We start from the raw sequence: 24,873 nt of genomic DNA, 5'->3' as shown, positions 1-24,873 counted from the left end.
TCACCCTTTTTGTTTTATTTTTAAGCCAAACTGGGATGAATAAATTCTGTAGTTCATCCATGCGATCTTTAAATGTTTGCCATTGTCTATCCACCATCAACCCCTTGAGTAACATTCCCCAATCAATCCTACCCAACTTGCGCCTCATACCATCGTAGTTTCCTTTATTTAAATTCAGGACCCTAGTCTCTGAGTCAAATACTTCACTCTCCATCTTAATGAAGAATTCTATCATATTATGATCGCTCTCCCCAAGGGGCCTCGCACAACAAGATTGCTAATTATTCCTTTCTCGTTACATAATACCCAGTCTAAGATGGCATGATCTCTAGTTGGTTCCTCGACATATTGGTCCAGGAAACCATGAACCACTCCAGGAATTCCTCCTCCACAGTATTGTTACTAATTTGGTTAACCCAATCTATATGTAGATTAAAGTCACCCATGATAACTGCTGTGCCCTTATTGCACGCATCTCTAATTTCCCATTTAATGCCATCCCCAACCTCCGCATTACTGTTTGGGTGTCTGTATACAACTCCCACTAACGTTTTCTGCACCTTGGTATTTCTTAGCTCTACCCATACAGATTCCACATCATCTTATGTGGAATCTTATCAAATGCCTTCTGGAAGTCCATATAAACTACATCCATAGACATTCCCCTGTCTACTACTTTAGTTACTTCCTCAAAAAATTCAGTTAGGTTCATGAGACATGACCTACCCTTTGTATCCATGTTGGCTCTCTCTAATCAGCTCAAATTTCTCTAAATGCTCAGTCAATCTGCCCTTAATTATAGATTCCAATAACTTCCCCACAACAGATGTTAGACTGACAGGTCTACAATTTCCTGGTTTCTCTCTCTCTCACCTTTCTTAAATAATGGAGTTACATTTGGAATTTTCCAATGTAAAGGAACAATTCCTGAATTGAAAGAGCTTTGGAAGATTATGGCTAAAGCATTTGCAATTTCCTCATCAACTCCTTTAAAACCCTGGGATGGAAACCATCAGGTCCTGGGGTAATGTCAGTCTTTAGTGCCATTATTTTTTCCAATACTCTTTTGTTGCTTACATTAACTTCAGTGAGTTCCAGTCCTGGATTCATTATTAGAGTATGAGAGTAAGCTTTCAGGGAACATAATAGCTGACTGTAAAACCTTCTATAGATAAGTGAAAAGAAAAAGATTGGTGAAGTCAAGCATAGGTCTCTTGCAGTCAGAATCAGGGGAATTTATAATGGGGAACAAAGAAATGGCAGACCAATTAAATACATACTTTGGTTCTGTCTTCACAAAGGAGGTGGTAGAGAGAAAATGGGGAATTATAGACCGGTAAGCCTCACATCGGTAGTGGGGAAAATGCTAGAGTCCATTATAAAATATGTACTTGGAAAACAGTGAAAGGATCAGACAAAGTCAACATGGATTTACAAAAGGTAAATCATGCTTAACTAAGCTATTGGAATTTTTTGAGGATGTAACTGGTGGAATAGATAAGGGAGAACCAGTGGTTGTGGTGTATTTGGACTTTCAGAAGGCTTTCGATAAGGTCCCGCATAAGAGATTAGCGTGCAAAGTTAAAGCACATGGGATTGGGGGTAAGGTACTGACTTGGATAGAGATCTGGTTGGCAGACAGGAAGCAAAGAGTTGGAATAAACAGGTCTTTTTCCGAGTGGCAGGCAGTGACTAGTGAGGTACTGCAGGGATCAGTGCTTGGACCCCAGCTATTCACAATATATATTAATGATCTAGATGAGGGAACTAGATGTAATATCGCCAAGTTTGCAGACGACACAAAGCTGGGTGGGCGTGTGTGCTGTGAGGAGGATGCAGAGAAACTCCAGTATGATTTGGACAGGTTGGGTGATTGGGCAGATGCATGGCAGATGCAGTATAATGTGGATAAATGCAAAAACAGGAAGGCAGATTATTATCTGAACAGCAATAGATTGGGAAAAGGGGAAGTGCAATGAGACCTGGGTGTCCTTGTGCACCAGTCGCTGAAGGTAAGCATGCAGGTGCAGTAGGCAGTTAAGAAGGCAAATGGTATGTTGGCCTTTATAGCGAGAGGATTTGAGTACAGGAGCAAGGATGTCTTGCTGCAGTTGTACAGGGCCTTGGTGAGACTACACCTTGAGTATTGTGTGCAGTTTTGGTCGCCTTATCTGAGGAAGGATGTTCTTGCCATGGAGGGAGTGCAGCGAAGATTCACCAGACTGATACCTGGAATGGCAGTAATGACGTATGAAGAGAGATTGGGTCGATTAGGCTTATATTCGCTAGAGTTTAGAAGAATGAGAGGGGATCTCATTGAAGCTTATAAAATTCTAACAGGACTTGACAGACTAGATGCAGGAAGGATGTTCCCGATGGCGGGGGAGCCCAGAACCAGGGGTCACAGTCTAAGGATAAGGGGTAAGCCATTTAGGACTGAGATGAGGAGGAATTTCTTCACCCAGAAAGTAGTGAACCTGTGGAATTCTCTACCACAGAAGGCAGTTGAGGCCAATTCATTAAATATATTCAAGAAGGATTTCGATATATTTCTTAAGGCTAAAAAGATCAAGGGATATGGGAAGAAAGCAGGGATAGGGTGATATACCTATCAATTCATCCAATGAAAAGCGACGAGTTAAGATAGTAACTATAGGTTTTTATTGGCTAAATAACAGAGCCCACCCTCGTGGGTGATCGGGTCCAACAAGGAGGAATACCAGCCAGTCAACCACCTTTATACCTGGGCAAGCAGGCGGAGCCATGGGCGGAGTCAGCTGTGGTCAGCCCAGGTATAACAGCGTGGCAAGAGGTGACCTTGTGTAGTGATACAACAGTGTAAACAGTGATAACCATAGTGTAACGATATAAACAGTGATAACCATAGTGTAACGATAGTGAACGATAAAAGTGGTTTACCACATAGGGTACTGAATTTGGATGATCAGCCATAATCTCATTAAATGGCGGAGCAGGCTCGAGGGGCCGAATGGCCTTCTCCTGTTCCTATCTTCTATGTTTCTATATTAGTTTCCCTGGAATATCAGGTATATTATCCTCTTCCTCTACTGTGAAGACTGAGACAACATAAATACAACAAGTCTGCCATTTCCTTATTTTCATTTGCAATATTACCCACATGTGTTTTTAAAGGGCCCACATTACCTTTGACTGTTATTTGGGCTAGAAATTCATGTCGTTTGCACCACATGTTAGCGGCAGGAGACGGTGCTAAAGTGCCGTTGACAGCTGTAATGACAGCTGATGCGGGTTCCAGCACTGCACGCCATATCAATATTGCCGGTAGTGCTGCCGGTAACCTCAATCACCAGGGAGCTCGCCATGATGGAGATCGTGACGTCAGTGAGTGTGCAACGCTCACTGGATGCCTGATCTCCCAACTTTGTTTTAGCCAAGCTACTTATCGGCTAGAGAAAGCAATGACAGCTTCAGGTGGCATGCAGCAGTAGGAAGCCGGCTCCAGTGATGCTATTTAAAGGGATCCTCACCAATCACTCGCTCCTGTCAGGCTTGTGAAGTTTGAGGGGTTCTGTGCTAATTCTTGCTACTGGAAGAGTTTTCCTTAGTCATTTTAAGGTTCTTTGGTATTAGGGCATGCTCTGGCAAGTACAAACCTCCCTCATTATTTTTGAAAGGCTTCAAAGTACAACACTTGCTAAAAATCACTGACAAACTTAACGTGCAGTTGGTGTGCGACCATAGACAGCGAATCTTTAATGTCAATGCCCACTATCCTGGCAGCAGCCACGATGCCTTCATCCTGCACCAGCACTCTTTCAGCCACCACAACAAGCTCGAGGGTGGCTGCTCAGGGACAAGGGGTATCCGCTCTCCACCTGGCTCATGACTCCCCTCCGCAACCCTAACACTCATGTCCAGCACTCATATAATGAGAGCCATGCTGCCACCAGAAACATCATCGAGCAGACCATCGGCTTATGGAAGCAATGGTTCCGCTGCCTTGACCGCTAGGGAGGAGTCCTCCAGTACTCGCCAGAGCGGGTGTCCCATTTCGTGATGGTCTGCTGCATGCTCCACAACATGGCCGTCATGCGAGCACAGCCCTTGTCAGCAGAGATTGCGGGACCACCTCAGGAGGAGGAGGAGGTAGAGGAGGATGAGGAGGAGGAGGAGGATGAGGAGGAAGAGGACAAGGAGGAGGAGGACGAGGAGGAGGAGGAACATGAGGGAGGGAGGAGGCAGTGAGACAATCAGCCTTCTAGATGTGCTCATCAGACTGCGATTCAAATGAATGAAACCCCAGATCCCAGTTGCTCACCACATCCCCATCATAAAATAATGGGACTTAAGGCGGATAAATCCCCTGGACCTGATGGCTTGCATCCTAGGGTCTTGAGGGAAGTGGCGGTAGGGATTGTGGATGCATTGGTAATAATTTTCCAAAACTCCCTGGACTCAGCAAAGGTCCTGGCAGATTGGAAAACTGCTAATGTAACACCCTTATTTAAAAAGGGTAGTAGACAGAAGGCTGGAAACTATAGACCAGTTAGCCTAACATCTGTGGTTGGTAAAATTTTAGAGTCCATTATTAAGGAGACAGTAACGGGACATTTGGATAAACATAATTTAATAGGACAAAGTCAGCATGGTTTTACGAAGGGGAAGTCATGTTTGACAAATTTGCTTGAGTTCTTTGAGGACGTAACATACAGGGTGGATAAAGGGGAACCAGTGGACTTCCAAAGTGTATTTTGACAAGGTGCCACATAAAAGATTATTGCTCAAGATAAAAAAAATCGCGGGATTGGGGGTAATATTCTGGCATGGGTGGAGGATTGGCTATCTAATAGAAAGCAGAGAGTTGGGATAAATGGTTCATTCTCAGACTGGCAATCAGTAACGAGTGGTGTTCCGCAGGGGTCAGTGCTGGGACCCCAACTCTTTACAATCTATATTAACAATTTAGAGGAAGGGACCGAGTGTAACATATCAAAGTTTGCAGATGATACAAAAATGGGAGGGAAAGTAGTGAGTGAGGAGGACATAAAAAACCTGCAAAGGGACATAGACAGGCTAAGTAAGTGGGCAGAGATTTGGCAGATGGAATATAATACTGGAAAGTGTGAGGTTATGCACTTTGGCAGGAAAAATCATAGAGCAAGTTATTATCTTAATGGCAAGAAACTGGAAAGTACTGCAGTACAAAGGGATCTGGGGGTCCTGGTGCACGATACACAAAAAGTTAGTATGCAGGTGCAGCAGGTGATCAAGAAGGCCAATGGAATGTTGGTTTTTATTGCTAGGGGGATGGAATATAAAAACAGGGAGGTATTGCTGCAGTTGTACAAGGTATTGGTGAGACCACATCTGGAATACTGCATACAGTTTTGGTGTCCATACTTAAGAAAAGACATAGTTGCTCTCGAGGCAGTACAAAGAAGGTTCACTCGGTTAATCCCGGGGATGAGGGGGTTGACATATGAGGAGAGGTTGAGTAGATTGGGACTCTACTCATTGGAGTTCAGAAGAATGAGTGGCGATCTTATTGAAACATATAAGATTGTGAAGGGGCTTGATCGGGTGAATGCGGTGAGGATGTTTCCAATGATGGGTGAAACTAGAAGTAGGGGGCATATCTTAGAATAAGGGGCTGCTCTCTTTCAAAACTGAGATGAGGAGAAACTTCTTCACTCAGAGGGTGGTAGGTCTGTGGAATTTGCTGCCCCAGAGAGCTGTGGAAGCTACATCATTAAATAAATTTAAAACAGAAATAGACAGTTTCCTAGAAGTAAGGGGAATTAGGAGTTACGGGGCACGGGCAGGAAATTGGACATGAGTCTAGGTTCAGATCGGTCATGGCCCTGTGGGTGGCGGAGCGGACCCAGGGGCCTTGTAGCCTGGTCCTGCTCCTACTTCTTGTGTTCTAATTCTGTGTTAGATTTCAGGAGATGGTTCTATTCACAGGGATTAGTGGAGACCTCGGGAACAGGCTGCCAGCTAGGAGTCCTTCAAGAGTAAATTGGGCCTGTTCCTGGCTGGGGTGGAGATCACCTCTTACAGAAGGTAAGTACTGCAGGAAATACAGGGACAGAGTGATCTCCTGGACGAGTTTCGATCGCCTAGATGGGTCGGAGAGGAATTTCCCAGATTTTTTCTCCCAAATTGGCCATTGGGTTTTTGATCTGGTTTTTCACCTCTCCTGGGAGATCACATGGGTTCGGGTGGGATGGAGAGTGAAAGTAGATTTGAGGTTAGGATCAGATCAGCCATGATCTTATTGAATGGCGGAGCAGGCTCGAGGGGCCGATTGGCCTACTCCTGCTCCTATTTCTTATGTTCTTATGTTCTTATACTGTCTCATTCCATATCACAGTGTCCTCCTGGGTGCAAAGGTGAAATGAGAGAGACCACAAAATATTCCAAACACCATTAATAAATGTATCTATAAACATATCACACATATCTCATGAATTCTAATAACTAATGACCCTGGTGCCTGCCATAGTTGAATAGCTATCATTGTGTGCAAGTTGTGAGATGTGGGTGTGAGTACTGCTCGGTAGAGATTGTTGGTGGATGAGTGCTGGCAGAATGGTGCATTGAGCAGTGTGTGAAGCTTGTGGTACAGATGGCGGCATGTAGCATTTGTTGAAGCCTTCACTCACCCTGACCACCCATGTGAGCTCGTTAAACTTCCTCCTGCACTGGGTTTGGGTCCTGGAGGAGCACAGTGCTGCCCGTGACGTGGTGTACCACCTCCCTCCACATAGTCCGGCAGACTTGTGGCGAGGGCCTCCTGCCAGTTGGTACAGGACCGCCCACCTTCTCTCCACCGCTAAAACCAATGCCTCCAAAGCTTCATCCAAAAACCTCTGGGCTCGCTCCCTGGGGTGGCGATCTGCCATCAGCATTTGTAAATAAGTGCTCCTTCTCCCTATGGTTGTTGAGGCAGCTGAACACCCAACAATGCTGAGAATTAGGTGTTGCAGCATCAATGAACTTCCCCTATAAGTAGTGAAAGAAGCCTGTGGCAATCATTGAGTTTAAACTGCACCCGATATGGGTCCATCTTTTCAGTGTAATGCCAATGAGTTTGGGTTTTTAAACTAGAATCATGACTGCAATCTTTTTAATGAGGAGTGAGGACGAATTTTGCGTGCAGTCTAGACGATTTTCGCCTGGCGCTACTTAACCATTTTTAGTCCAAACACTGGCCATTCCTTGGCTATAATGAATTTCTAGCCCTTTATCTTCTAATATAATTGTAAAGAAGTCATCTATCTTCCTTTTGAATGCTTGCAGTGAATCCATGCTCACTGCACAAGCCGTCAACTTGTTCCAAATGTCAAACACCATCTATGAAAAGAAAAAGAACCTGGCATCTAATCTATGCTTGTGAATTAAGTGGGTACACTTTACATGGGGCCATTCAAAGAGCTTAACAAACGCAGAATATCATGAAGTACATCTTTAATACTTGTGTGTGTTTTACAGGAATTTTTTTCCAGATAGATTTAGTTCCAAAATAATTGCTAAATCAAGCCAATATAAAAAATACTGAATATTAGTATTTCATATTCAATTTATAGTAAACCTGTTCTAAATATACTGATTCTTGGCAGAATTGTGATAGAATCATTCGGGGATCTAACCTTCCTCTTCTGATGAAAAATAGGAGAATGTCTTTTTTTTCTCTCTCTAATTAACAATTTGTTAATTTCTTTTATCTGTTCACGGGATATGGGCAAAGCTGGCAGGGTTCCATTGTTTGCCCATCCCTCGTTTTCCTGAGAAGGTGTGGCATGCCTTGTGATGTTGGTGGTGTTATTTCAGATTTACAGCATCCGCAGTATTTAATATTTGTATTAATAAATGATTGTTTCTTTACACAAAATGTTTGAAGTCAGAGGGCCATTACGGTCTGTATAGGGACATTGTAGATTCCTCCGGGTCGATCCAACTCCCAGGACAAGGCAGAGGTTTTAAATGGCTACTTTGTTACATCGAGTCTACAGCACAGAAACAGGCCATTCAGCCCAACTGGTCTATGCTGCCATTTATGCTGCACACGAGCCTCCGCCCAACCCTCTTCATCTAACCCTACCAGCATATCATTCTATTCCTTTGTCCCTCATGTGCTTATCTAGCTTCCCCTTAAATACGTCTATGCTATTCGCCTCAACTACATCTTGTGGTAGCGAGTTCCATATTCTTACCACTCCTTGGATAAAGAAGTTTCTCCTGAATTTCCTCTTGGATTTATTAGTGACTATCTTATATTTATGGCCCCTAGTTCTGGTCTCCCCTGCAAGTGGAAACAACTTCTCTATGTTTACCCCATCAAACTCCTTCATAATCTTAAAGACCTCTATCAGGTCCCCCCCTCAGTCTTCTCTTTCCTAGAGAAAAGAGACCCAGCTTGTTCAGTCTTTCCTGATAGTTAACCTCAGTTCTGGTATCATCCTCGTAAATCTTTTTGCACTTTCTCCAGTGCCTCTACATCTTTTTTATTACATGGGGACCAGAACTGTGCATAGTACTCCAAATGTGGTCTAACTGAGGTTCTATACAGAGCTATTTCACACACAAGTTGGTGAACCTTTGAAATGGACGGGCCAAGGAGGCGGGTCAAAGCTTGATGACATTAATCATTCTAACACGGAATTCCAAGTTATTGAACCAACAACGATAGAAGAACGCCTGTTTATATCTAAGTCAGGATGGTGTGTAACTTGGAGGTGTTCCCACAGCATTGTTGCTATTGTTCTTCTTGGTGGCCGAGGTCACAGGGAAGGGAGATGCAGTCTAAGTAATCCTTCATGAGTTGGTGCAGCGCATCCTTTAGATGGTACGAATGGCAGCTACAGCACACTGTAGGTGGCGGGGGCGGATATTGAATCCAGTAGCAGGGGAACCATTTATGCGAACTGGAGCTGTCCCCTTGCAGATGAATGGTGAGTATTCGATCACACTCTTGACTTGAGTCAAAAAGACCAGAAACCTGATGGTCTCACCAAACTGTCCAGGAATCAAGAACCCTAAATTTGCCAATTCATTCAGCACTAACATTGAAGGAGTCAATCTTGGCATTTGTGTTTCTGTTTGTCTACTATGTAATAGTTAAAGACCTATAAACTATCTTTATTGCTGCAGAGCCAGGTATATATAGTAGCTATTGACTATCATGATGATGAGGCAATTAAAATGATGTTGTACCTATCCTGGGCACATTAGTGCATCCAAAGTGGTCTTAACTGGGTGCAAATAGTTCAGTTCAGATCATTTTGGTTCACATTCATAGCCTATTTACTTTACATAACCACTGCTACAAAAACTTCCACAAATCTTTTCTTTGATTTATAATTGTTATCTGCTACTGCTCTCCGAAGTCCCATTGGAGACAAATATGAAAAACTTACCAAAGTACGCAGACATGTGGGGAGGGGGGAGATTTTGCCTGAAATAATAGTGGCCTGCATTTGTAAATTGGCTAGGGGAGTGGGTTGGGTTAGGGCCACCTTGGTTGCCCCATTGATGCCCAGGGCCTACCTGATGGTGTTCTGAGGTGGGCCTGTAAATGGGTAAGAAGCACGCCCAACTGTTTCACATGGGGAGCTGCTTAAATATGCCAATGGGGATTCTATGCCAGTTGTAGGCCCAGATTTTCAGGCACAGATGGGCAGAGCATGTGTCGACCACACTCCACTCATTTGTACTTGACATTAAGCGTACTAACCAATAGTCCTGAAAGAGATTGTCAGAAATCGTTCAAAGAAATGGGCAAAGAAATTTTCATTTTTGTGGGGTGAGGAGGAGCATGAGTGGAGCTCCTGGGCCCACAAAACACCTCAAGTCCACTGCCAGCCCATGCAAGCCACCCCCTAGGCATAGCCCCCTCCCTCTAGGCCTGACTTGGCCGTTTCAGCATGGGAATCATCAGATTTGCCATCCTTCCACAACTGGCGAGCTGCAGCAGGTTGCCCATTTGGTGCCCATGGCATTTAAATGAAGTCTGAACCCAAAAATGGTTCGGGCCTTTTTCACTGGCTTTGGGTGGGTGGTGCGGCCGCTTCATCATGCCTGTTTTAGACAAATGCTGGAGATCCAGGGGTCCAGGAGCGAAACTAATCTAGTGGCAGCTTGTCAGACCCATGAAGAGGTGGGGTCTCCAATGATGTCTGAACTCCAGAGGTCACAACACAATGGCAGGAGTACCTTGTGTCCAGAGTTCACAGTCAACAGAAGTCCCCTAAGCAAGAAAATTCAGTGGGGGGGGGGGGGGCGGGGGAAGCAGGGATAAGGAAACAGCATCCTATAACTAACAATTGTGACAACCACCAAATATCCTCTGGTGAGTCCTGTGCAGAATAATTCTTATCACTTAGTTTGGAATTAGTAAGCACAGATTTCAATTCAAATAAGATATCCCGTTGTTTAATGTGGATAAACCACCACACATGAAAACTAATATAAAGGGGCAGTCTATTAAGACACTTCTACACTGCTCAGTGCTCAGGCTTCAAGGAGAATGGCACTGAAGCCAAGCACTGCTCTCCCTATTAATGCATGTGTGTGCTGCTGGTCTCCATTTGAGGGTCAATACAGAGAAGCATTTGTTCTCCGCACAATTGATTTCTGCTGTCAAAAGATTTGGTTCCAGGCACCAACGTTGGTACGGAGCAATGTGGGCCAATTTTAAGTGCCTTTGCCAGTGTAAATGGGTTAGTAGCAGCCTGAAAATGGCATCGGGACACTTACGACCCCGTTGGGTAGTGACCTGAAAAGATGTACATCGGACCCTGATTGCAATTCTGAGGTACAAATGGGTGCAGTGTGCGTTGTGCAGGCTCTGCTCATTTTGCACTAGCATTCAGCAACCTAAGCAGCATTCATAAAGGGGTCGTTAGAGGCTGCTCAAAGTACGGCCCAAAGAAATGTATATTTTTGTGGGGCCGGGGTGAGCAGGGTACGGTAGCATAGTGGTTATGTAACTAGACCAGTAATCCAGAGGGCTGGACTTAATGATCCGCCAACATGAGTTCAAATCCCATCACAACAGCTGGGGAATTTAAGTTCAGTTAAATAAATCTGGAATAAATAGCTAGTGTTAGTGATGGTGACTGTGAAACTACTTGATTGTCATCAAAACCCATCTGGTTCACTAATGTCCTTTAGGGAAAGTAATCTGCTGTTCTTACCCTATATGTGAATCAAGACCCAAAGTAATGTGGTTAACTTTTAACTGCCCTCTGAAATGACCTAGCAAGCCACTCGGTTGTGCCAACCCACTACAAAGAAGTATAACAACACTGAGGGAGTATCTTCACCACACGGACAGCAGCGGTTCAAGAAGGCGGCTCACCACCAACTTCTCAAGGGCAATTAGGGATGGGTACAAACGTCGGCCTTGCCAGCGACGCCCACATCCCATGAGCGAATAATTTTTAAAAAAGCAGGAGTGCCCCACAAAAGTACTCAGGCCTGCTGTCGGCCCATGCAAGGAGCTCCTCGGACTGCTTCCTCCCCCACCCCGCCCCTCCCCACCCCCCTCCAAGGCTCCAACTGTTGGTAGGCTCTGCATAGGAGCCGGTTGATTTCCCAGCCTCATCAATTGGTGAACTGCCTCGGCTGCATGAGGCCCTGGCCTCAAAATTGCACCACCCCTGCTGACCCCCCGTTGTGCCCCTAAACTAAAAATTGGCTCGATGGAATCATAGAATGCTACTGTACTGAATCAGGCCATTCGGCCCATCGAGTGTGTGGTGGTGCTTTCATCCACATCATCCACCTAGTCTATCCTCGCTCTCCTGCTCACTCCCCACAGTCTTTAATATTTCTCTTTTTCATGCAACTATCATATTTTTAAAAAATATATATTTATGGACTCTGCAGGCAGGGGCATATCGGCGAGATAATATACTGAAATGTTTAGTTTGCGTTGTTATTTATTGCACTGTATTTGTATCACAATGAGAACCCCTGTTCATTTGTTCATATTATAGTGTGCCATCGGCAGAAATTCAACTTCTGATTAGCAAACTTGAGACTCGCACTTGATATTAATAAATTGTTTCACTCATCCGTTAAAATAAACATGTCTGTAACAAAAATGTAATTGACACCAGAAGGTTAAGCAAGTCTAATTGTGAAAGTCCACATGAATCAGCAGTGACTGTGCAAAACCACAGATGCGTGTTGGGAAATAAGAAATGAGATACAGCACGAGTAAAGTAATATCCTCAGCTCTTACCTCATCTTGGAAGAGATACTATTAACAATCATAATATAGGATTATTCATACACATCAAAACTCCACCATGAGAAAAAATGTGGGATGTATGTGATGTATTTAGGTGTCAGCCTTGACACAGTGGTGGCACTCTCGCCTCACAAGAGACTTGAACATATAACGTAGGCTGACGCTCAAGTGCAATACTGAGGGAGTGCTGCACTGTCAGAGGTGCTGTCTTTAGGATGAGACATTAAACCAATGCCCTCTTGGGTGATGTGAAGGGTCCCATAGAACTTTTCGTCGAAAGGCAGGGGAGTTCTCCTGGTGTACCAGCCAATATTTATCCCTCAACCACCATCAAAAAAAAATCAAATTATCTGATCATTTATTTCATTGTTGTTTATGGGACCTTGCTGTATACAAATTGGCTGCCATGTTTCCCTACATTACAACGGTGACTGCACTTCATAAGGACTTCATTGGCTGTGAAGTGCTTTGGATCATCCTAAAAACGTGAAAAGCAGTACTGTAAGGATTTAGCACACACACGCTAGCGGGGCTGGGGTTATTTGTCTCTGGCCAGTCAGAAGCCTCTGAGCTGCTCCAGGGACCCCCTTGCGGTTTCGAAGCGCTTGCCTATTCCTGAGTTCTGACCCCCGGACTTATTCGGTGGCGATATAGACAGAAAACAACATGACTCGTGATTTGGGTGCAAAACAGGCCAGTATTTATTGAAAACAAAAGAAAGAAAAGTCGATATGGCTCTTATGCCTGGTACAGCACTTTTGCTTAAATGCAGTACACTTAGTGTCCACTAGCGGGCTCCCTGCTCAGTGCAACTCTCCTATATTTAATACACGCAGTACACTCAGTGTCCACTAGAGCGCTCCCTGCTCAGTGCAACACTACTTTATTTTAAATACAGTACTTTAATATAGACTTTTAAAAAATAGCTACACAGCGTTCACCACAGCAAATTCAGCTTGATGCAACACCCCTTTTAATACAGTTTTACATACAATACTTTAAAACAGCTACTCCTATTTAATACAGTTTTAAATACCGAATTCAGTGTTCACTATAGCACTTCTCTGTTAGGTGCAACACTGTCTTGCTTAGATAGGGGAGGAGAAACGGACACAATGAAGGAAATCAACTAAAATCACAATTCTAATGAAATTCCCACTTTACTCCCACCCCTATACCTATTCTAAGTTGCCTTGTGGAAGGCCAGAAAAACATATGCTCACCACTGGAAATGTCTTCTCCGTGTCCTGTGAACTTAGATCTTCACTGCCCCGAAGTGAAAAACACCCCAGTGTTTTAAAAGTAAACTGCTGGTGTTTCGCTTCTACAGGCAGACTGCCACGCTGTAGAGGGACACGGAGGCAAGGCCAGAGAGAGAGCGAGATGCTTCTGGGAAGCTATCTTTTATACCCCCATTTGGGGCCCGCCCAGATCCTGATGTTTCTGGGCTAAAACTAAAGGGATCCAACTGCCCCATTGTCCAGTAATGGGTTTGAATGTGTTCTCCCATTCATTTAAACGGTTTCTCCTCAGTTTGGCTGTGTCCACTTGATATACAAACAAATGCTAATAGCATTCAATTTCTTTGTAAACAAAGCATTGTCCTGTGGTCATCTGGAACCGCAATTGATTGACAGTCTTGAGTGCTTAGCAAACAAAGTTCCTTTGTTCATGCTGGCAGTTTCCAGCACTTGATCTTAGAGTCAACATTGTAGAACGTTTTGTAAACAGGCATCGATTGTCCTGCTGCAGGGCGGGGGGGAAACTCCCCTTTGATTGACAGATTTGACTGCCATTGAACCTTTCTTCACAGACACACACACACAAGCTATTTCCAAGTCCTGTTGCTTTCGGCCATGTGGTCTGACGGCCATCTTTGATCCCGGGAATCTTTTAAAGGCACATCACCCAGGGATTCTTTAATCAAAGAAATTAATCTTCGGAGCTGTAAATTATTGCGAAATCTTACAGTATACTGTATAAAGAAGCGAGGAACAACCCCAATGGTAGAAAGCTTTGGGAACCAGAGGTCCAAAGTCACCTGTTCCTTTCAAGCATATTACAAGGCTTTGTCGGTTTCTTCGCCCGCAATCAGAGACCTCCCCACCCTCCCTGCCTCCCCATTAATATCAGGGCCAATGTTTCCATAGATTAGTTGTGAATTTATCACTCTTCAAGCGTAAGCAGTTGCCAGTTGCCTGTGGCTGTACTGCTCTGGACAAGGTGAAATAGCTTGTCATAGTCTATATTATCTAATCCCTTTAGAATCCCAAAAATGGCAATATAATCACCTCTCAGCCTTCTCTTTACCAGTGAGACCATGCCCTCATAACCTCATTACTGGTACCTGTTATTCTTTAAGTGAAACAAGCATAGTCAGTGAAATGTTTTTTCACTTTAAGTGCTGCATATCTACTGTGCAATAGATTTTAATGGTTATTGGTCAACGAATGTTAGGGTAAAATCTTTCAACAACTTATAGATGTACCACACCGCTCCAGTATATCCATGCGTAAGATCTTACTGTGTATTCTTTTCTTTATGCTTGTAGAGATATACTGCCATCTACACTGGTCTTTCCCCAAGCAATAGCAGAAGCAACGAACTCTGAAGAACTGGAAGTTGTTTCACATCTGGGAATAGGTATGTACTGAAGGAAAATTTGATGTATCATAGAGTACATGTTTGACATCTTGAATAAAAATTATAACTGACAGCATTACTACAAAAGATAGGCATCAAATTCCACAAACTAAAAGTATTACATTTACCCTGGCTCCTTCATATTATTGAGTCCAGTAACTCATAGAAACATAGAAACATAGAAGATAGGAGCAGGAGTAGGCCATTCGGCCCCTCGAGCCTGCTCCGCCATTCACTGAGATCATGACTGATCATCCAAACTCAGTACCCTGTCCCTGCTTTCTCCCCATATCTCTTGATCCCTTTAGCCTTAAGAACTATATCTAACTCCTTCTTGAATATATTTAATGAATTGGCCTCAACTGCCTTCTGTGGTAGAGAATTCCACAGGTTCACCACTCTCTGGGTGAAGAAATTCTTCCTCATCTCAGTGCTAAATGGCTTACCCCTTATCCTTAGAATGTGACCCCTGGTTCTGGACTCCCCCGCCATCGGGAACATCCTTCCTGCATCTAGTCTGTCTAGTCCTGTTGGAATTTTATAAGTTTCAATGAGATCCCCTCTCATTCTTCTAAACTCTAGCGAATATAAGCCTAATCGACCCAATCACTCTTCATACGTCATCCCTGCCATCCCAGATATCAGTCTGGTGAATCTTTGCTGCACTCCCTCCGTGGTAAGAACATCCTTCCTCAGATAAGGTGACCATCCAAGCCACTTCCTCCCTGTGATCTCTGTTTAAACCAAAATACTTTTTGTTTAAACTCAAAGCTAAGAGAATGAAACAAAATGGTATTTAGTTTAGTTTCTAATTCTTTGTAACTATTTGATGTTAATGATGAGACTCCTTCGGCAGAGTGTACGGGTTCCATAAATATTGCTTTCAAGAGACCCCCATGGTATATAAGGGGTGAATTTGGGCAAGGGTTTTCCCGCTCATTCGCCGTGCTTCAGTGGAAGAGCCATAGAAACCCCAGGGACATGGCATCAATGGTGCAGTTTTCTGAATTTTTTGGAATTTCTGTGGCTCTTCCGCCAATGTTAAGGCGGGTAAGTGTGGGGGGGACGTGCAGAAATTCACCCCAATACAGGTAGACTATCCTTTATCCGAACTTCCGAAAACCGAAAACCTCTAAAAACCGAAAGTTTTTTCGTTCAGCGTAAGTCGTGCGCACGGCATGACCAGAGTGGTGCACGACTTACGCTGAGCAGGGCAGAGGGTCACAGAGTTCCCTCCTGGGTAGGAGATTGCAGGCCGAGCTGGGCAGTGTGAAGGAGGTACCGAGAGAGTGAACCCAACAATACAGCGGCCCGTCCGATAGCTGCAGCGGCCCGTCCGATATTCTTTTCTCCCCCCGACCCGAACCGCGGCCCGTCCGATATTCTTTTCTCCCAACCCGACCCCCGACCCGAACCGCGGCCCGTCCGATATTCTTTTCTCCTGACCCGACCCCCGACCCGAACCACGGCCCGTCCGATATTCTTTTCTCCCCCCCGACCCCCCCACCCGGACCCCCCCGACCCCCCCCCGGACCCCCCCGACCGACCCCCCCCGACCTGAACCGCGGCCCGTCCGGTATTCTTTTCTCCCCCCCCCACCCAACCCCCAACCTGATTTGCGGGCCAGCTTAGTAGGAGTCAGCCGATATCCGGCTTTCCAGAGAAGCAGGAAGGGGAATGAGACACGGAACAGTCGCAAGAGGTAGCCTGAACTTTTAAAATTTATATTAAATACAAATTTCCCAGTCTTATAATAATACCTTCTGAAATCCGAAAAATTCCGAAAACCAAAACTCAGCTGGTCCCAAGGCTTTTGGATAAGGGATAGTGTACCTGTATACATTTAAAAAAAGCAACTAAATTTGTGCGATCAAAATGAGGATTTTGTAGTTCATTGTAATATATACGAATACAAGAAGTTGAATTCTAAGTTCTGAATTTGAAAGACTCCACGCCCAGATGGGAGAATTGAGTTCAGAGGTCAGTGCGCCCAATTCGCCGTGCACCTGATTTTCTTGCCGTTGATGGGATGGAAAATCGGAAATGCCACAAATTGCTCACACTGACTTCAGTGCCCGACTCTTCGATCGCCAGGCCTGTCGAGTGAGATTCAACAGAGTTTCATAATTTGGGTGCTATTAAGTTACAGTTTTCATAAATGTAAGCAGTGAAAAATATAATGTAAAGAATTACATATATTCCTATTAATAGCTAATCAATACAAGGTTAACACATTTTATCAGTACATGTTTATTTGTGGATTATTATACAGCAATTTATGTTGTACTCCTTTGAATGAAAAGTCTTACTGCTTATTGTGTTTTCTACGTTAGATTTCTGGAATTCATATATAAACAGAAGGTATCAAGAAGGAAGTTTCTCAGTTTCAAAAGACTTGAATATCGTTAATAGTCAGACTCATAACCTTCAAACGGCTTCTCATTTGCCCACCGACAAAAGGCAATGTTCATGTGCGATTGAGCTGTCAGCAGGAAATGACAAGCTGTGGTTTGTTAATCCTGTATTTATAAAAGAATACTGCAGCACTGCCCCTTCATCCTCGCCACCACCAGAACAAAGCTCAAACTCCACAAATATCATGGATCTGAAAGTAAGGAGACCTCCACCACTCCCTCCCCGACCAAAGGCATCAGAACTGAATACTACAACGTCTGATAGCTGCAAAGGTAGAAACCAGTTGCTGCATGGCGGAGAGGTCAAGAAAAATGAGGAAGAAATTAAACTCAAAAAGGATCATGAAAGTTTAATAGAGCAGAATAAGGACCTGGAACAGGGGAGGAAAGAAATTGAAATCAATGTGGAAAACATCAGAACTCAAAATCGTGACAGATTCCCGCCAGTTCCACCAAGGCGTCGACCGTCAGAAAAGCAGCCTACAGACTTTAACAGTAGCAAGAGTGAAGAGACGAGAAAGGGACCTGAGGGAGTAGTACAAAGCAACGATAGCGCAGGGAATAATAAGCTGCCAGTTGAAGCCAGCATCACGTCTACAGTGAATGAACTACATGAGTTGCAGAATGAAAAACCGAAGAATACTGATGATGGTCTTAATAACAGCACCTCAGGCACTGAGCAAAGGAAGCAATCATGTCAGTCTGCACCTGTTGCACCTCCAAGAAGGAAAAAGATGTCCAAGCAAATTGCCAGGGAAGAAACCAAACAAGAACGCAGTATCAAAGGTCAGGAAAACAAAGCGCCAAGGAGAGATAAGCTAGATACAATAAAGGATCAGTCAGAAGATGCTTCTGACTCCTCAGTCCAGAGTTCTATAAACACTGACAGTGAATGTGTGCAATCATATAGCTTTACTGATTTGAAAATATCTGATGGATCATTGTACTCTCCTGAAGGTAATGTAGTGAGTCCTATTTCAGAAGCAGATTCTTACTCCACCAGCAGCACAGAGGAAGAGCAGGATTCAGTGAACACTCCTTCAAGAACGAGGAAACAACGGCCTTCAATGATGTTGGACAAAGCAAAAAACAGACTGTCAATAGTGACATTAAGCAATGTTTTGAATGCTTTCCGTTCAACAGACAGAAAGATTCAGAAGAAATTAACGGAACTCGCTCAAGAGAAGGAGTCTTACTTTGGTCACCTGGTCCAGGATTATAAAGCCTACACTTTGGAAATGATGGGAAATCATACCTCAAGCACCGAAATGCTGCAGGAGATCCGGCAGATGATGACACAGCTCAAGAGCTATTTATTGCAAAGTACAGAGCTGACGTTAGTGGTAGATTCATCTTATCATTCTGAAGAAAAATTGGGTAAGGATTGACCTCTATGATTTCTAATTTATGGGGCACAAATTTAAGATGGTCACTGAAAGAATTAAAGGGGAGGTTAAGATTCTTTACACCGGGATGATTAGAATATGGAATTCTGTGCCACAAACTGTTGTTGAAGCAAAGTCCACAAAGTCTTTTAAAAAGGCAATTGGATAGCTGCTTGATAAATAGGAATAACAAAGAGCATGGGGGGTAAGCAGGAGAGTGGGATTATAGTAGGTGGCTCATGTGGTGATAAACCCTGGCACAAACATTATGGACTGAACAACTTGTTTCTGTACTGTAGCAGTCTATGATTTTATGGTTACTTATTGGAAGAAATTCTTGCTTAATTAAAACTCCCAGTTAAAGTACTTGCTTCTAAAGAATTGATTTAGGGTGAACAAATGGACAAATTGGTGTCTTAGAAATTACCCAAATTAAAAAGTGATTTATTTTCACTTCTCCTTTGGCTTTTGGGTATGAAGTCCATCCATTAATCCGCTACAGACAAGACTTTGCAGTCCTAGTCTAGCTGACCCCCTCACACTTTCAGGCTTATTGGAACAAGAAGCCTTTCCATAGTGAAGACTGAATTCCTACCGCCCTTTGAGTGCCTGGTTCTGGGTGTTGAGACCTGTAAAATCGGGTCTCCGGGTCCTTTGTGCTTGACATGCATTTCCTGGGAGAACCCCTGTCATGGATGGGTGGATTCTGCCTGAAACAGGCAGGAGCATTTAATTTGTATGTTAATAACGTCCAAAAAGAAGACCACTCGGAGAAGGTGGGCATTAGAGACGTCAGCCAGCCCCTTCAGATTGGAGGGTCTGAAAAGGGGCGACCAGCAAACACTTCACATCAACAGCAAGCAATGTTTCACCTTCATTTAGGCCACCAGAGAGGACTAGCAGAGCTGGAAGCTATTTGGCTGCTGTTTCTGATAGCAGCCAAAAGTCCCAGAAGCCAGTGGGAACTATACAGTTCTGATGCCTTGTGCATACACTCCCCACCCCACCCAGAGCCATGTAATCTCCTGGGAGAGGCAAGACGAGAAAAACAGCTAAAAACCCAGGTCAATTAGGGGATAAAAATCTGGAAAATTCCTCTTCCATCCCCTTCAGTGATCAGAATTAGTCCAGGAGACCACCCTGGCCCTGATTAACGTTACAAGGTACTTGCCTCTTGTACGAGGTGATCTCGGCCCCAGCCAGAAACAGGTCCAGTTCTCAACTGAAAGAATTCAGCAAATCAGCGTTCACTGCACGAGCCGGCAACCTGTTCCATAAGTCCACTGTTCTCTGGGAAAAGACAAACCTCCTAACATCTAACCTAGTTCTGCCCTTGCATAACTTGTAAGTGTGACCCCTGGTCCTCCCTAAGCTATTCAGTTGAAACAATTGGTTTACACAAACACAATCTAGCCCCTTCATCATCTTATAAACCTCAATCAAATCACCCCTAAGTCTGTGCTTCTCTAAAGCATGGAGACCCAGCTCTTTGAGCCTATCTGGGTAACTAAGATGCTTTATAAGTGGGAGTTAATCTTCTGACCTTCCTCTGCACTCTTTCCAAAGCCTCAATATCACCCACAAATTTAACACAGTGTTGTAACTGAGGCCTAACCAAGGTCTTGTACAAAGCCAAAATGGGGTGCATAGTTTTATCGTGAAATGTCCTGTAAATACACTAATGTAAATCACTACTTTTGTGAAGATTAATCTACAGACAAAATTAACCTTCTGGAAAGTGAAATGTGATTTTATAAGAAAGGAAAAGTAAACAGCAGACAGGAAGTCTCTTTGCAGGAACAGTAAAGAAAACAAAAATCAATGGCTAGGATTTCTAAATTCACAACAATCATTCCCAATTGGGAGCCTTAAACCCAAACTGTGTAACCTAAATCCTCATTTATGAGGCTATCAATAAGTTGGCTACAGAACTGCTGTGGAGCAGGGGAGAATAGCTACTGTTGAAAATATAACTTTGTGTAAAAGAAATATATTTCATATAATTTTACTGTTCCCACTAATGATGTCAAATTATTTTCTAAATCTTTTACCAATGACCTTTATTTGCAATGTGTGTTGTTTAACTAATGGAGAAGTCCTCATCTACTTTAGAAGCGGTTGTGGAAGCAGCATTGTGCAAATGTGTTCTCAAACCCTTAAAAGGCCACATCAACGCCCAACTAAAGGAAATTCATTCCAAAAATGGCAATTTGAAGCTTTTGAAAGAAAACCAACAGATTGTGCAAAACACAACCACCACAGATTTGGGCGTATCTACCAGCGTACCTGAAGTAGGCCTTTTGGAGAAAATACAGCAGAAACTCAGCACTATGCACCAGGCCTATTCACCAGACAAAAAGGTCACCTATCTGCTCAAGTCCTGCAAGCTGATTTACGATTCGATGTCGGTTGGAAATACCGGTAATCATTTTTGTAATTCCTCATTTATGTTATGATTTGTTTTAGTACCTTTTGACTAACTGTTTAACACATGTAGATAGAAATTCCGGGGGTAGTTTTCAACTTCGTCACCTAATACGCTATGGCCTAGAAATTCAGTTGGCTGCGCCAGCCGTTAGCGCCTTAGGAGGAGCAGATCTCGAGCGCTAGGCGCTTAGCGCCTGGGCGCAGCGCGATCTGCGCCTCGCCCCAACTTCAGTAGACATTTAGCGCCGGCACAAAGTCTTTGCGCGCGCTCATCTGCGCGCGCAGATCATGACGTCATTTCGTCGTGCAACGCCCTTTGTGCGCCCGGAACCGGAACTTCACTCGCGCCGCCCCATTGTGCGCCGGGCGGCCCTAACGACTGTTGAGTGGAACGGTACACAGCCGAGGCGGGCTGCGGGGAGCGCAAGTTAAAGGGCACTTACCCTGCACTATAAAGGGCAGCCATTTTGCAGCATTCACTCTTGTGCAACGGATTTTTGGAGAGAGACCAAGGAAGAGAGCTTACTGCTTTGGCCCAACACTAGGACAGGTATTTTTGGCTTCAGGCCAGAGCTTTGCAATTATCTTTGCCTTCATTGAGATCTCAGTGTTTGCCAGCATATTATGGGGGCTGCATTGGGTGCCAACGCTGAGTTTCAGCCTTATGTCGGAAGGGCTTACAGACGCCGTGAGAGAGTGGCAGCCCTGGCTAGACGCAGAGGGGGCAACAGGCGTCGCCAAGTGAGGCCTTACCCACCCAGGGTATACCGCCAGCAGTTCTCCTATCTCAACATGTCTGCCGCGCAGTGTGTTAGGAGGCTGCGATTCAGAAGGGAGGTGGTTGCAGACATCTGCCAGCTGCTTCACAGAGATCTGCGTCCACAGCTGATGCGCAGGACGTCTCTGTCGGTGGCAGTGAAGGTGACGGTGGCTCTCAACTTCTATGCCACCGGCTCCTTCCAATCCGCTGCTGGGGACATCGCTAACATCTCCCAGTTCACCGTGCATTGCTGCATCCGCCAGGTGACCAATGCCCTTTTCAGAAGGAGACATCAATTCATCTCCTTCCCCATGACCCTGGACAAGCAACAGCAGCGTGCAGTGGGATTTGCAAGAATAGCGGGCTTCCCCATGGTGCAGGGCGCCATTGACTGCACGCATGTGGCTTTGCGGGCACCTTTGGAGCATGCCGAGGATTACCGCAACTGGAAGGGCTACCATTCCCTCAACGTACAGCTGGTGTGTGACCACAGGCAGCGCATCCTAGCTGTCAATGCCCGCTTTCCAGGCAGCAGCCACGATGCCTTTATCCTGCGACAGACAACTGTGGCTGACATGTTCCAGGCACAGCCTCCCCCAAGAGGATGGCTTATCGGGGACAAAGGCTATCCTTTGTGTACCTGGCTCATGACCCCGCTCCGCGCGCCCACGACCCCTGCTGAAGAGGCATACAACAAGAGCCATCAAGCGACCAGGAACCTCATCGAACAAACAATCGGCGTCCTGAAGCAACGGTTCCGCTGTCTGGATCGCTCCGGGGGAGCCCTCCAGTATTCGCAGGAGCGAGTCTCCCAATTCGTCGTCGTTTGCTGCATGCTGCACAACCTGGCTATCCACAGGACTCAGGCACTGCCACCTCACGTTGGACCACCACCTCAGGAGGAGGAGTAGGAGGAGCATGAGGAGGAGGAGGAGGAGGAGTACCAGCCCAGGAGGGAGGCAGAAGGTCCAAGGGACGCCCGTCGGCGGCTTATTGAACGTCACTTCTAGGCCCCCTGTCAGGGAATGGCTTGTGCCAATGAAAGAACATGATTGCAGCCGCTCCGCAAGCCCTCAGCCGGTTAAGGCAACAAACACTTCAAAGATCAAACATGGACAGTGTGAATAAATAAAATTGTTTATTGTACAAACTCAGGGCCCTTGCCACATGAAAACCAAAAACACACGAAACCCCCAAAAAACACTCACACACATGACTCACTCCCACAACCTGGGGAGGATTAACAAAAGATGTAAACAAAAATGGCCTTCATCCTCGGCCTTCACAAAACACCCATTCCAAAAAACCAAACATTTGGACACACCCTCTACTTTGTGGCCCGCGAGGGCGATGCCTTCTGCAAACTTTGGCGGCCCCTGCACGCCCTGCTGCTCCTCCTCAAAGTGAGGCCAGTGGCTGCTGCAAGGCTGGGGGAAGGCTCCTGAGGGGCACATGTCGTGACGGCAGATGCCCTTGGGGGTCGGCCTAGACGAGGTCTGGCCATCGAGGGGCCGGCTGGTGAATGCTGCAGCTGTGGCTGGGCAGCATCAGTCGCTGCAGCAGCTCGTGGCAGCTCCACTGGGGGAGTGGCAGTGGCGGCTGGAGGAATGGGGGCAAGCTGGCGGATGGCAGGCGCTCGCTGGTCGCCTGAGACACTGGCACTCGCCCGGGCCAGCACTGCAGCATGCGCAGCAATCTGCCGAGGGACAGACCGCTGTGCTGCTGCAGCGCGCCGGGTGCCCTGGCGATGCCTGGCTGACACAGCGAGTGTGGCAGCAGTGAGTGCCCGTGTTGCCCTGTTCTGTGACCGCATCAGAGCAGCCAGTGACTGCACAGCACCACTGATCACCTGGCCAGTCGCTGCCTGGGCTGCCCCGAATTCCGCCAAACTGGTGGCCTGTGAGGCCCCGAATTTGGTCACACTCCGAGACAGGGACTCGATGGCCTCAGGCATCCGTGCCACTACCCCCATGAGCTCCGTGTGCCGGCGCTCTGAGTCCGCGGACATGTCCTCGAGGCGGCGCATCTCCTCGGCGAAGACCGTCTCCGGACTGGAAGACGGACTCTCCCTCTGGAGAGAAGGCCGCCGAGCTGGCCGACCCTTCCTGCGTTGCTGGACGCCGCTGGGCCCAGCAATTGGACTCCCCTCCGACCCTTCCCCCCTCTGGGGAGAAGGCCGCTGAGCTTCCACCCCCCTCCCGCGTTTCTGCAGGCCGCTGGTCCCAGGAGCTACACTCCCCTCCGACACTTCCCCCACGCTCCCCTCCAGGGAAGACGTGTCCCCTACATTGGCATGGCTTGCCGCGGCTGAGGGTTCCCCTGATGGGCCGCCTTCCTCTTGCTCCTCCTCCTCCTCTTCTGAGGGGCTGTCACTGGCAACTTCAGGGACCTCCTCCTCACCATCTGAAAGCAGGAAGGCACAAGAGTAGCTTTAGAGTGAGGAGAGGGCGTCAGCGAGGGATGCATGAGTGGTGGCATTCAGCGCATTGGTCGGACAGTGGCAAAGGATGTAGATCTGATGCGCAAGTGGGACGAGAGAGGTCCAAAAGGTGATGTCCTTACCATTGGTGCCCAGAACAGGGTCGGCATCTCCAGATGCAACGGGGCCAATCACCCGGGCACCCATGATGCGCTCCACGCGCTGTTGCAGCTCGGTGAGCTGCTGGATCTGGGGTCCGCCTCCCCCGGTCTCAGTCCGGCTCCTCTTATTATTGGCCAGCTTGGCCTGCAAGAGAAAGGACGGCCTCTAAGTACAGTGTGTAGCCCTGATCTTGTGTGCACTGCCTCCCATGGTGGAATAGCCTGGCCAGTGTGTAGCCCTGATCTTGTGTGCACTGCCTCCCATGGTGGAATAGCCTGGCCAGTGTGTAGCCCTGATCTTGTGTGCACTGCCTCCCATGGTCGAATAGCCTGGCCAGTGTGTAGCCCTGATCTTGTGTGCACTGCCTCCCATGGTCGAATAGCCTGGCCAGTGTGTAGCCCTGATCTTGTGTGCACTGCCTC

General features: G+C 46.0%; 1 protein-coding gene across 1 annotated transcript in view; it reads left to right on the top strand.

The window, feature by feature from the left end:
- The window catches only part of rin3 (Ras and Rab interactor 3), a 182,311-nt gene that overhangs the window by 106,869 nt on the left and 50,569 nt on the right, over positions 1-24,873 (top strand). Inside the window, exons 5-7 of the mRNA XM_086002805.1 lie at positions 14,793-14,884; positions 17,218-18,675; positions 20,796-21,104. Of these exons, the coding sequence (XP_085858931.1) occupies positions 14,793-14,884; positions 17,218-18,675; positions 20,796-21,104 (1,859 nt within the window). The remainder of the gene's footprint in view (positions 1-14,792; positions 14,885-17,217; positions 18,676-20,795; positions 21,105-24,873) is intronic.

Source organism: Somniosus microcephalus, chromosome 12 (assembly GCF_052327205.1).
Source record: "Somniosus microcephalus isolate GS21.2 chromosome 12, FLI_Smic_1.0, whole genome shotgun sequence".
Lineage (NCBI taxonomy): Eukaryota > Metazoa > Chordata > Chondrichthyes > Squaliformes > Somniosidae > Somniosus > Somniosus microcephalus.
The sequence above is the reverse complement of the archived record's forward strand: the minus strand, read 5'-3'. Positions and strand labels throughout refer to the sequence as shown.